At 36.5% G+C, this 12889-nt stretch overlaps 1 protein-coding gene across 5 annotated transcripts in view; it reads left to right on the top strand.

Moving 5' to 3' along the window:
• The window catches only part of Ccdc88a (coiled-coil domain containing 88A), a 127919-nt gene that overhangs the window by 53875 nt on the left and 61155 nt on the right, over nt 1-12889 (top strand). For all 5 annotated transcript variants that reach the window (XM_031341618.1, XM_031341620.1, XM_031341619.1 and 2 more), the window contains exon 8: nt 10981-11153. In XM_031341618.1, the coding sequence (XP_031197478.1) occupies nt 10981-11153 (173 nt within the window). The remainder of the gene's footprint in view (nt 1-10980; nt 11154-12889) is intronic.

Below are 12889 nucleotides of genomic sequence, written 5' to 3'. Positions count from 1 at the left end.
AGCAAACAATGCAGTCCTTTTAGCTGAATGGTAATGAATACGACTGACAGAAAGACCAAGAGCTTTAAGACTGCTTAAGATCTTAATGTAGTACATACTGTATAAAAGGAGTGCTTTTCTATTTTTTTCTGTATTATTTTTCATGGATATTTTCTTTATTTGCATTTCAAATGTTTTCCCCTTTCCATGTCTCCCCTTCTGAAACCCCCCTATCCCATCTCCCCTCCCCCTGCCTCTATGAGGGTGCTCCCCTCCACTCCCATTTTCCTGCCCTGGCATTCCCCTAAACTGGGGCAGCAAATACCCTCAGGCCTAAGGGTCTCCTCCCACTGGTGTCCAACAAGACCATCTTCTGCCACATGTGTGGCCAGCGCCATCGGTCACTCCATGTGTACTCTTTGGTTGGTGGTCCAGTCCCTAGAAGCTCTGGGGAGTCTGGCCTGTTGACACTGTTGCTCCCTCTATGGGGCTGCAAACCCCCTTAGCTCCTTCAGTCCCTTCTCCAACTTCTCCATCAGGGACCCTAGGGCTCAGTCCAATGGTCGGCTATGAGCTTCCTCCTCTGTTTTTGTCAGGCTCTGGCAGAGCCTCTCAAGAGACAGCCATATCAGACTTCTTTCTATCAGCAAGCACTTCCCGGCATCCACAATAACATCCAGGTTTGATGGCTGTATATGGGATGGATCCCCAGGTGGGGCAGTCTCTGGATGGCCTTTCCTTCAGTCTCTGCTCCACACTTTGTCTCCATATTTCCTCCTGTGAGTATTTTGTTCACCCTTCTAAAAAAAAAAAAAAAAAAAAAGGCACTGAAGCATCCACATTTTATTCTTCCTTCTTCTTAAGCTTCATATAGTCTGTGAATTGAATCTTGGGTATTCCGAACTTTTGGGCTAATATCCACTTATAAGTGAGTGTATACCATGTGTGTTCCTTTGTGATTGAGTCACCTCACTCAGGATGATATTCTCAAATTCCATCCATTTGCCTGCAAATTTCATTGTTTTTAATAGCTGAGTAATAATACTCCATTGTGTAAATGTACCACATTTTCTGTATCCATTCCTCTGTTGAGGGACATCTGGGTTCTTTCCAGTTTCTGGCTATTATAAATGAGGCTGCTATGAACATAGTGGAGCATGTGTCCTTATTACATGTTGGAGCATCTTCTGGGTATATGCCCAGGAGTGGTATAGCTGGGTCCTCAGGTAGTACTATGTCCAATTTTCTGAGGAATCACCAGACTGATTTCCAGCATGATTGTACTAGGTTGCAATCCCACCAGCAATGGAAGAGTGTTCCTCGCCAGCATCTGCTGTCACCTGAGTTTTTGATCTTAGCCATTCTGACTGGTGTGAGGTGGAATCTCAGGGTTGTTTTGATTTGCCTTTCCCTGATAGGGTCATTTTAATTTGCATTTACCTAATGACTAAGGACATTGAACATTTCTTTAGGTGCTTCTCGGCCATTTTAGTTTCCTCAGTTGAGAATTCTCTTGTTTAGTACTATCTCCCATTTTTTAATAGGATTATTTGGTTCTCTGGAATCTTAACTTCTTGAGTTCTTTGTATATATTGGATATTAGTCTTCTATAGCTGTATGATTGGTAAAGATCTTTTCCCAATCTGTTGGTTGCCGTTTTGTCCTATTGACAGTATCCTTTGCCTTACAGAAGCTTTGCAATTTTATAAGATCCCAGTTGTTGATTCTTGATCTTAGAGCATAAGCCATTGGTGTTCTGTCCAGGAACTGTTCCCCTGTGCCCTTGTGTTCCTGACTTTTCCCCACTTTCTCTTCTATTAGATTCAGTGTATCTAGTTTTGTGTGGAGGTCCTTGATCCACTTGGCTAGGGGGATGAGAATGGATCAATTTTTATTCAAATCAATTTGCATTCTTCTATGTGTTGACTGCCAGTTGAACCAGCACCATTTGTTGAAAATGTTGTCTTTTCTCCAGTGGATGGTTTTAGATCCTTTGTCAAAGATAAGTGACCATATGGGTTCATTTCTGGGTCTTCAGTTCTATTCCATTGATCTACCTACCTGTCACTGTACCAGTTACCACACAGATGTTATCACTATTCCTCAATAGTACAGCTTGAGGTCTGGGATGCTGATTCCCCATGAAATTCTTTTATTGTTGAAAATAGTTTTCACTGTCCTGGGTTTTTGTTATTCTAGATGAATTTGAGAATTGCTCTTTCTAAGTCTATGAAGAATTGAGTTGGAGTTTTGATGGGGATTGCATTAAATCTGTAGATTGCTTTCAGCAACATGGCCATTTTTACTATATTAATCCTACCAATCCATGAGCATGGGAGATCTTTCCATCTTCTGAGGTCTTCGATTTCCTTCTTCAGAGGCTTGAATTGAAGTTCTTGTTATACAGATTTTTCACTTGCTTAGTTAGAGTCATACCAAGGTATTTTATATTACTTGGAACTATTGTGAAGGATGTTGTTTCCCTAATTTCTTCCTCAGCCTATTTATTCTTTGAGTAGAGGAAGACTACTGATTTATTTGAGTTAATTTTATATCCACCTACTTTGCTGAAGTTGTTTATTGGCTGTAGGAGCTCTCTGGTAGAATTTTTGTGATCACATAAGTATACTATCATATCACCTGAGAATAGAGATATTTTGAATTCTTCCTTTCCAGTTCGTATCCCTTTGACCTCCTTTTGTTGTCTAATTGCTCTAGCTTGAACTTCAAGTACAATATTGAATAGGTAGGGAGAGAGTGGGCAGCCTTGTCTAGTCCCTGACTTTAGTGGGATTGCTTCAACTTTCTCTCCATTCAGTTTGATGTTGGCTACTGGTTTGCTGTATATTGCTTTTACTATGTTTAGGTATGGGCCCTGAATTCCTGATCTTTCCAAGACTTTTACCATGAAGGGATGTTGAATTTTGTCAAATGATTTTTCAGCGTCTAATGAAATGATCATGGGGTTTTTTCTTTGAGTTTGTTTGTGTAGTGGATTACATTGACGGATTTCTGTATATTGAACAACCCTGCATCCCTGGGATGAAGCCTACTTGATCGTGGTGAATGATCATTTTGATGTGTTCTTGGATTCAGTTGGCAAGAATTTTATTGAGTATTTTTACATCAATATTCATAAGGGAAATTGGTCTGAAGTTCTCTTTCTTTGTTGGGTCTTTGTGTGGTTTTGGAATCAGTGTAATTGTAGCTTCATAGAACAAATTGAGTGTTGTACCTTCTGTTTCTATTTTGTGGAATACTTTGAAAAGTATTGGTATTATGTCTTCTTTGAAGGTCTGATAGAAGTCTGCACTAAGCCCATCTGGTCCTGGGCTTTTTTTGGTTAGGAGACTTTTGATGACTGCTTATATTTCTTTAGGGGCTATGGGACTGTTTAGATGGTTTATGTGATCCTGCTTTAACTTTGGTATTTGGTATCTGTCTAGAAAATTGTCCATTTCATCCAGATTTTCCAGTTGTGTTGAGAATCTGATGATTTTTTTAATTTCCTCAGTTTCTGTTGTTATGTCTCCCTTTTCATTTCTGATTTTGTTAATTTGGATACTGTCTCTACACAGCTCTGGTTAGGCTGGCTAAGGGTTTATCTATCTTGTTGGTTTTCTCAAAGAACCAGCTCCTCGTTTTATTGATTTATTATATAATTTTTTGTTGATGTTCTTTTTTTTTTTTGTTTGTTTTTTCAAGACAGGGTTTCTCTGTATAGCCCTGGCTATCCTAGAACTCACTCTGTAGATCAGGCTGGCCTCGAACTCAGAAATCCACCTGCCTCTGCCTCCCTAGGGCTGGGATTAAAGGCATGCTCCACCACTGCCCATTGATGTTATTTCTAATTGTTTAATTTCAGCCCTGAGTTTGATTATTTCCTGCCATCTATTCCTCTTGGGTGTATTTGCTTCTTTTTGTTCTAGAGCTTTCAGGTGTGCTGTCAAGCTACTAGTGTAAGCTCTCTCCAATTTCTTTTGGGGGGCACTCAGAGCTATAAGTTTTCCTCTTAGGACTGCATTCATTGTGTCCCATAAGTTTGGGTATGTTGTACCTTCATTTTCATTAAATTCTAAAAAGTCTTTAACTTCTTTATTTCTTGACCAAGTTTTCATTGAGTAGAGCGTTGTTCAGCTTCCATGTGTATGTGGGCTTTCTTTTGTTTTTGTTGCTATTGAATACCAGCCTTAATCCATAGTGATCTGATAGGAGTCATGAGATTATTTCAATTTTCTTATGTATGTTGAAGTCTTTTTTGTGACCGATTGATTATATGGTCAGTTTTGGAGAAGGTGCCATGAGGTGCTGAGAAGAAGTCATATTCTTTTGTTTTAGGATAAAATGTTGTATAGATATCTGTTAAATCCGTTTGGTCCATAACTTCTGTTAGTTTCACTGTGTCTCTGTTTAGTTTGTGTTTCCATGATGAGTGGGATGTTGAAGTCTTCCACAATTATTGTGTGAGGTGCAATGTGTGCTTTGAGCTTTAGTAAAGTTTCTTTTACAAATGTGGATGCCCTTGCATTTGGAGCATATGTGTTCAGAATTGAGAGTTCTTCTTGGTAGATTTTTTCTTTGGTGAGTATGAAGTGTCCTTCCTTATCTTTTTCGATAACTTTAGGTTGAAAGTTGATTTTATTCAATATTAGAATGGCTTCGCCAGTTTGTTTCTTGGAACCACTTGCTTGGAGAATTGTTTTGCAGCCTTTTACTCTGAGGTAGTGTCTGTCCTTGTCACTGAGTTGAGTTTCCTATATGCAGCAAAATGTTGGGTCCTGCTTACGTATCCAGTCTGATAGTCTATGTCTGTTTATTGAGGAATTGAATCCATTGATATTAAGAGATATTAAGGAATAGTAATTGTTACTTCCTGTTGTTTTTGTTGTAAGAAGTGGAGTTAGGTTTGTGTGGGTTTGTTGAAAGATTACTTTCTTGCTTCTTCTAGGGTGTAGTTTTGCTCCTTATGTTGGTGTTTTCCATCTATTATCCTTTGTAGAGCTGGATTTGTGGAAAGATATTGTGTAAATTTGGTTTTGTCATGGAATATCTTGTTTTCTCCATCTATGGTAATTGAGAGTTTTGCTGGGTATAGTAGCCTGGGCTGGCATTTGTGTTCTCTTAGGGTCTGTATAACATCTGCCCAGGATCTTCTAGCTTTCATAGTCTCAGGTGAGAAGTCTGGTATAATTCTGATAGGCCTGCCTTTATATGTTACTTGACCTTTTTCTTTTACTGCTTTTAAAATTCTTTCTTTGTTTAGTGCATTTGGTGTTGTATTATGTGACAGGAGGAATTTCTTTTCTGGTCCAGTCTATTTGGAGTTCTGTAGGCTTCTTGTATGTTCATGGGCATCTCTTTCTTTAGGTTAGGGAAGTTTTCTTCTATAATTTTGTTGAAGATACTTACTGGCCCATTATATTGAGAATCTTCACTCTCTTCTGTACCTATCATCCTTAGGTTTGCTCTTCTCATTGCGTCCTGGATTTTCTGGATGTTTTGGGTTAGGAGCTTTTTGCATTTTCTTTGACTGTTATGTCAATGTTTTCTATGGTGTCTTCTGCCCTTGAGATTCTCTCTTCTATCTCTTGCATTCTGTTAGTGATGCTTGCATCTATGACTCTTGATCTCTTTCCTAGGTTTTCTAACTCCAGGTTTGTCTCCGTTTGTGATTTCTTTATTGTTTCTATTTCCATTTTTAGAACTTGGATGGTTTTGTTCAATTCCTTCACCTGTTTGGTTGTGTTTTCCTGCAATTCTTTAAGGGATTTTAGTGTTTCCTTTTTTAAGGGCTTCAATCTGTTTACCTATGTTCTCCTGTATTTCTTTAAAAGAGTTACTTATGTCCTTTTTTAAGTCCTCTGTCACCATGAGATGTGATTTTAATCAGCCGTGCTTTTCTGGTGTGTTGGAGTATCCAGGACTCACTGTGATGGAAGAACTGGGTTCTGATGATGCCAAGTAGCCTTGGCTTTTGTTGCTTATGTTCTTGCCATTGCCTTTTGCCATCTGGTTATCTTGGTGTTAGCTGGTCTTTCTGTCTCTTACTGTGGCTTGTTCCTCCTGCAGTCCTCTGTGTCAGTACTTCTGGGAGACCAGTTCTTTCTGGGAGGAATTTGGGTATTCAGAGCTGTGGTACAGGGTCGATTCTGGTTTGCAGATAGAAACCAGAAGGATCCTGTCCCCAGCTGATCCTTGGTTCCTGTGTCCTGATGGCTCTGGGAGGATCCCTCTTTGAACAGGAATTTGAAGAGAAGTGGTCATGTTACCTGTGCTCACAGGTGTGTAGGCACTCCTGGGAGACCAGCTCTTTCCTGGTGGTATTTGTGTATGTAGCTCTATGGCACAGGATCAGCTCCAGGCACAGAAAAATACCAGAAGGCGCCTTTCCCAGGCAATTGTTGGGTGCCTGTGCCCTGAGGGTTCTGGGCAGTTTCCTCTGAGCAGCAGAGGTGGTCTCATCTGTGTTCACAGGCTCATCTGCACTCCTGGGAAGGCAGCTCTCTCCCGGTGCAAGTTGGGTATGGAGCCCTTTTCAGAGGATCTGCTCGAGGCCGAACTTACTTTTTATCTTTTCATATGTTGCACTTATGTCCCTCTAATGACAAATTTCCATGTCATGGCAAATCTTATTAAGCTTATTAAGCCTCAGATACAGACACATCTATAAGTATATAGGTACAAATATATAAGTATAAGACGTAAAGGTAGCAAATGTAATTCATATGTGTTCAGACAGTCTTATTTTAAAACAGGATTAAAATTAAAATCCCTTTTAAGAATTGTTTTCCTGGGATGGAGAGATGGCTTAGCTGTTCAGAACAGTGGCTGCTCTTCCAAAGGTCCTGAGTTCAATTCCCAGCAACCACATGGTGGCCCACAACCATCGATAATAGGATCTGATGCCCTCTTCTGGTATGTCTGAAGACAGCTACAATGTACTCATAAAAAAATAAATAAATCTTTAAAAAAAATAGAATTGTTTTCCCTAAGTAATAAAAATCCAAATGTCTATGGAAACCACAAGAAATTACCTCAGTAAAGCAAAATCTGTGTTTATTAACCCAGTTTATTTGTAAATGTTAGTAAAAGTAAAGCAGTTTTTAAAGAAACCTTACTTTAAACAGAGGATTATGTCCTATTTGCGTAGTACTACATTATATTTTGACTGTGCTCAATAATGTATAGCCTCAGGCTGCCCTGACCAGTTGATTATGGGCTTACATCCACCATGGACAACTGTATGTTTCCTTGTTCTGCATTACCTGTATATTACTTAGTTAAATATTTTTTTACTACTTTTTCTTGTATACTATGCTAGATGAGGGGATGAAAAATACAAAGGAGTACAAATAGTATTTCTGGATTATTGAGGGAAAATCATTATTTGCAAGAGGAAATAAAGCCTAGTATATAATTAAATACTAATATGTTTAGGAATCAAATATTTGTTAGGTATTATTTGTTTAATATAATACTGGTACTAAATATATATCAAGTGTATATATTACTAATATATATGTTAGTAAGTTAATATGATACTGTTATTAAAATCAGGAAATATTAAGAAAATTAAATATGATTAAGAAAACAGAAAAGTGAATAAAAATTTTGACTCTAGAAACCTTTACCCAGTCTGGAGAATACTGGCATTGTCAAAAATATGGGGAAATTGAGATGTGCTCCGGGGTGAGAGATAGGCATGTGTCAAGAACATGAAAAGTCAGTCACCTTCAGTAACAGGGAAGGAATTTTGTGTGTTTACATAGAAAAAGCTGTGTACATATATATCTTTGAAAAACAGGAAGGAAAAATATAGGAAAGATACTGAAAATCCTGTAATGAGGATTATGTTTTCAGTGAACAATATATAATAATGAAGGGACTAATTGTAGGTGATTAGTTGGAGAAGAGGTCATTTGTCAAGAAGCAATGAGAGCAGTTTTCAGTTTGAAGCTTCAGCGGGGGCAAGAAAATCATTTACAAAGTCTTTATGAGGCAGTTTGCCCAAAAATAAATAATTAAGTAAAAGGATGACTGCAAAGTAGTGAGCTCTTCGTTGAAAACAGATGGTAAGATCTTGGACCAAGTAATACTTTGTTTTTATCTTCAAGTTCTGTCAGTTTAGAAGTGGAATCAAGAAGTTACACATAATGTACATCTGTAATCTCAGAACAGTAGAGGTAGAGGTAGGACGTTTAGGAGTTCAAAGCCACCGTTGGGTATATACCAAGTTTGAGATCAGCCCAAGTTATATAAAACCCTTTCTGCATACAAACAAAGAAGAAATCCAGAATGAAATATATGCCTATAGTCAAATTTGAAATTTTTTTTGTAAAATTTTATTTTAACATTTATACAGAAATCACATTTAAAATACATATGTCAATTTTACTCTAATTGTGATTGTACCATTGTACATATTGTATCATTGGTGACTCAGTTTCTTATGTCTAAATTAGATTGAACTTTATTGAAAAATATAATGCTGAATGAAATCTTGTTGGAGAACAGTATGAAAAAAGTATAAGTCATTGTCAGACAATAAAAATGATATTTTAAACTTAAAAGTAAGTAAAGATACTTAAGAAAATTGTGCCAGGGGGTGATGGTGCATGCCTTTAATCCCCATACTTGGGAGACAGAGGCAGAGGGAACTCTGTGAATTCAAGTCTACAGAGTAAGTTCCAGGACAGCCAGGACTACACAAAGAAACCATGATGTCTGGAAAGAAAGGAAGGAAGGAAGGAAGGAAGGAAAGAAGGAAGGAAGAAAGAAAGAGAAAGAAAGGAAGGAAGAGAAAGAAGGAAGGAAAGAAAGAGAGAGAAAGAAAGAATAGAGGGGGGATAGGGAGGGAGGAAAGAAAGAGATGGGAGGGGAGGAGAAGGGAGAGGAGAAGAGCAGGAGAGAAGAGAAGAGAAGAGAAGAGAAGAGAAGAGAAGAGAAGAGAAGAGAAGAGAAGAGAAGAGAAGAGAAGGCTAGCTATAGTTCTAGACTGAGCAGGAACTATGGAGTAATTAAAAATAATCTCTTACATTGACCAAAGGAGACAGTTGAATGATAAATACCTTCATTCAAAGGTAGGCATGGTCACATAGGAGCAATGATAGTAAAGGAAACATACTATAAAGGGGTTGGTTTCTGTACTAGAGAAATATTTCTATCTATTGAGTAAATAGCAGACATGGATTTGTAGAGAGACAAAGAACCAAAACAGTACTCTCTGAAGTTTATGAAAGCAGTAGTTGTAAGAGATGCTGAAATATTTCCCAAGGACAAAGAAATGAATCCTGGCATGTGACTATAACAACAGCAAAAAAAAAAAAAAAAAAGGCTAGAGAGATGGCTCAGCATTTAAGAGCACTTGCTGCTCATGTGGAAAACCCAGGTTTGAATCTCAGCACCCATATGGTGGTTTACATATCCTTAACTTTCAGTTCCAGGAATCCAATGCCATGTTCTGATTTCCATGGGCACTAGGCATGCATATGATGCACATACATTCAGGCAAAACACTCACATATAAAATAAAATGAACAAATATCTAAAATAATTAAATAAGAAACAAGTGGTGAGGAATAAGGATGGCAATTTCTTTTTTTTTAAACCATTTTTTTGTTGTTATTTTATTGTTATATGTAAGTACACTGTAGCTGTTTTCAGACACACCAGAAGAGGGAGTCAGATTTCATTACAGATGGCTGTGAGCCACCATGTGGTTGCTGGGATTTGAACTCAGGACCTTCAGACCTAACCGCTGAGCCATCTCACCAGCCCCAAGGATGGCAATTTCATGGTCCCAAAATAGTAACACCACCCCGTATGTATATCTGGGGCACAGTTAAAATTGCCTTACAAGATGGGTTCATTTGCCTGAGAAAGTTTAAAGTAAAATTAACTAAAGTAATGGTCTAGAATAATATTATTATTTTAAATATTATTAAATATTAAAATTATTATTATTAATAATAATTTACCAATAAAGAAAAGGAAAATTAGAAGAATGGAGCAACGTTGTTGTATAAGATATAAATTAGCTGCACACTTAATCTGTAAAGGAGAGGTTTAGGAAAACAGAAGGGTTGTGCCCCACTAGAACTCTCTGGAGAAAGGAATTGGGAAAGCTTTGAGATGAGAAGTAGCACAGTATTATAATCCACTAAAGGACTGGCTAGTGTGTAGTATCAATATGACATTAGCTACTTGTGTAAGCATATACAATCTTTGTGCCTCAGTCATCTGACCTTCAGAAAACAACAACAACCTCTAAGGTCTTATCTTCTCTAGAGATTACTTCTGCTAGGATTATAAAGTTCTATAACAGTACTGCCCAGTTCTGCAGTGGTGGCAAGATTATATTCTAGAGTGTCAAGTATCACAACAACTAGTAGACAGATACCTATTTTGTATTCAAAAGATATAACTAAAGAACTGAATTTTGAGCTGTTTAAATTTTTATTAAATACTCACTTATGCTACTGGCTTTCATAATTGGATAGCTAGAGAAATTACTCTTTGGTTTTCTTTCCTGTGTCTTTTATGCCTTTCTAACAGTTGTTATCTAATTATTTTGTCATAAGTGATTTTTTATATAAAAAAAAAATCTAGGGAGAGAAAAGAAAGCATTGATGTATGTTAATGTTGTAGCTCATGCTAAAGTAGCTCATGCTTGAACTCTTGAATAAAACTTTAAATGGCAGCAAATATGACAAAGTTAAAATGTTTTTTGTTATTGTTCTTTGTTTTGGATGTAGCCCTAGCTGACCAGAAACTCACTAGTTAGACCTGGCCGGTCTCAAACTCACATTGATCCACTTGTGTCTGTGTCTGCCTCTCAAAGGCTGGGTTTAAGGGCTTGCACTACCACACTTGGCAAAGTTGAGATGCTTTTGATCAGCGAGTTTTATTTTGTAAAATACCTAGTGATTAGTGTTGCCATGTATAGGTTACTGATGTGTAGAACACTGGAACTGATTCTGTGTTTACCCCTTTACTTCTTAGACTATTGTAGAACTCTCTGAAGAGCGAGATGGTGTTCATTTTCTACCCCATGCCTCTTCATCTGCACAGTCACCCTGTGGTTCTCCAGGCATGAAGCGAACAGAAAGTCGACAGCATCTCTCAGTGGAACTGGCTGATGCCAAGGCCAAGATCCGAAGGCTTAGGCAGGAATTGTAAGTCTCTGATTTTCTATATTTGTTGAAATAATGTGGTCATAAAGATGACCTTAGCAGTATTTTAAGTATGACAATAGACCAGTTGTCCTTAATTGTTAACCTAAGCCACACTTTTTATTAGTGTTTGTCAAAATGAGAAAAATTTGCCCAAAAGCCCAAGTACTCAAGAAGTGTAAGCAGGAGAATCCCAGCAATTTATGGGCATCCTCAGGTACAAAGTAAGTATAAGTTTAGCCTAGGATATGTGAGACCCTGTCTCAATAGTAAAAGTAATAATGACAGTGTTGTTTCAAAGACTGAATTGTTGGCATATGATATTGCAAAAATAATTTTATATATATTGCCTACATTAAGTCATTGAAATGCTAGTTATCTACTTAGTAAAATATTCAGAATTTATTAGCACTGAAAAAAACTGTACTTAGTTATCAAAGCTCATTATAGAAAATACAGTATAAATGTTACATATTCATTCTTGGGTGAACTACAAGTAAAAGCATGACTGATCTTTGCTGAAGATTTTGAATTTTGTTCTTTAAGAAGAACAAAAGATTTTTGATTTATGTATTTTCTCCTTTTAAAAATTTGTTTTCCTGGAATTTGAGCTTTAGAATGTAGACTGTAAATTTAAATACACAGTATAGTCATTATATTTTTTATTGAGTATTTAAAGTAACTTAGAAAAGTGAAATAGATATGCAAGGTTAAAAAGCATTCAATAGTCTGCTGTAAAAAATTTTGAAAAAAAAATACAGCTTTCATTTGTGGATGTCTGCATTATTATGTATCTATTTAAGTGAATACGCCCAGGATATTCTATAAACAGCTGCACCAGGAAAATTAGGGAAGAGATTGCTGTTATTAGTTTGACTGGCAGCTAATGGATAGCCTAAACAGTGAACACTAGTTCTTTCCATATAATTTAGTCCAATCTTCTCTAGTCTTCAGCTGAAGCATGCAATTAGAATTGTAGTGATGGCTGTGAATTCATTTAACATTTTGCATTATGTTAGAATTTAATTTTCAAATAGAATTTACTTGGCCTTGGAATATATTAAAAATTCAAACAACCTTGAGAAGATTGACAAAAAGTGGTTTTATGTGTAATGTTTTGAAAATGTAAGTGGATATTTTTAAGTGAGGGAAGATACCAGATGCATGCAGCAAGTATGTTTAGTGACTAGCATTTCATCAACCCCATGTAATATCTTTGAAAATATATTCTTTTGTGTGTTTCTTAAAATGGCATGTTGTAAGGGTGGCTTTTGTTATAAAGGGAACATATATTTCCTGTAGTGGATTAGCTGCAGAAATCTTGATTTTTAAAAATAAAAAAAAAGTCTAGATTGCTTTATACCTAATGGGAACTAAAATAATTAGAATATCATTTTTACTAATATTTACTAATATTGTACTAATATTTAGTAACCAACACATGCTCATTTATAAGTAAAACCAAATAATATAATTGATTTTTATTTATAAAGTACCAATATAATTTGTGATTAGATGGAATAAATAATTCTTTATAAGTTAAACATTTTATGCCATAGTTAATATTATTGAAGACTTTATTGATCTTTCTGGTACAGTTGATTCCATGTTTTGGAGTTTCTTTAATATAATGATTAATTATTTTGTTAAAAAAAGAAAATACTTTTTAACTAAGATGTAATCTAGTATCTGACAGTTCATCCTTTTAAAAAGTGTACAATTGAATAGCTTTTTAAGTT

This window comes from Mastomys coucha, unplaced genomic scaffold (genome assembly GCF_008632895.1).
Source record: "Mastomys coucha isolate ucsf_1 unplaced genomic scaffold, UCSF_Mcou_1 pScaffold22, whole genome shotgun sequence".
Classification (NCBI taxonomy): Eukaryota; Metazoa; Chordata; class Mammalia; order Rodentia; family Muridae; genus Mastomys; species Mastomys coucha.
The sequence above is the reverse complement of the archived record's forward strand: the minus strand, read 5'-3'. Positions and strand labels throughout refer to the sequence as shown.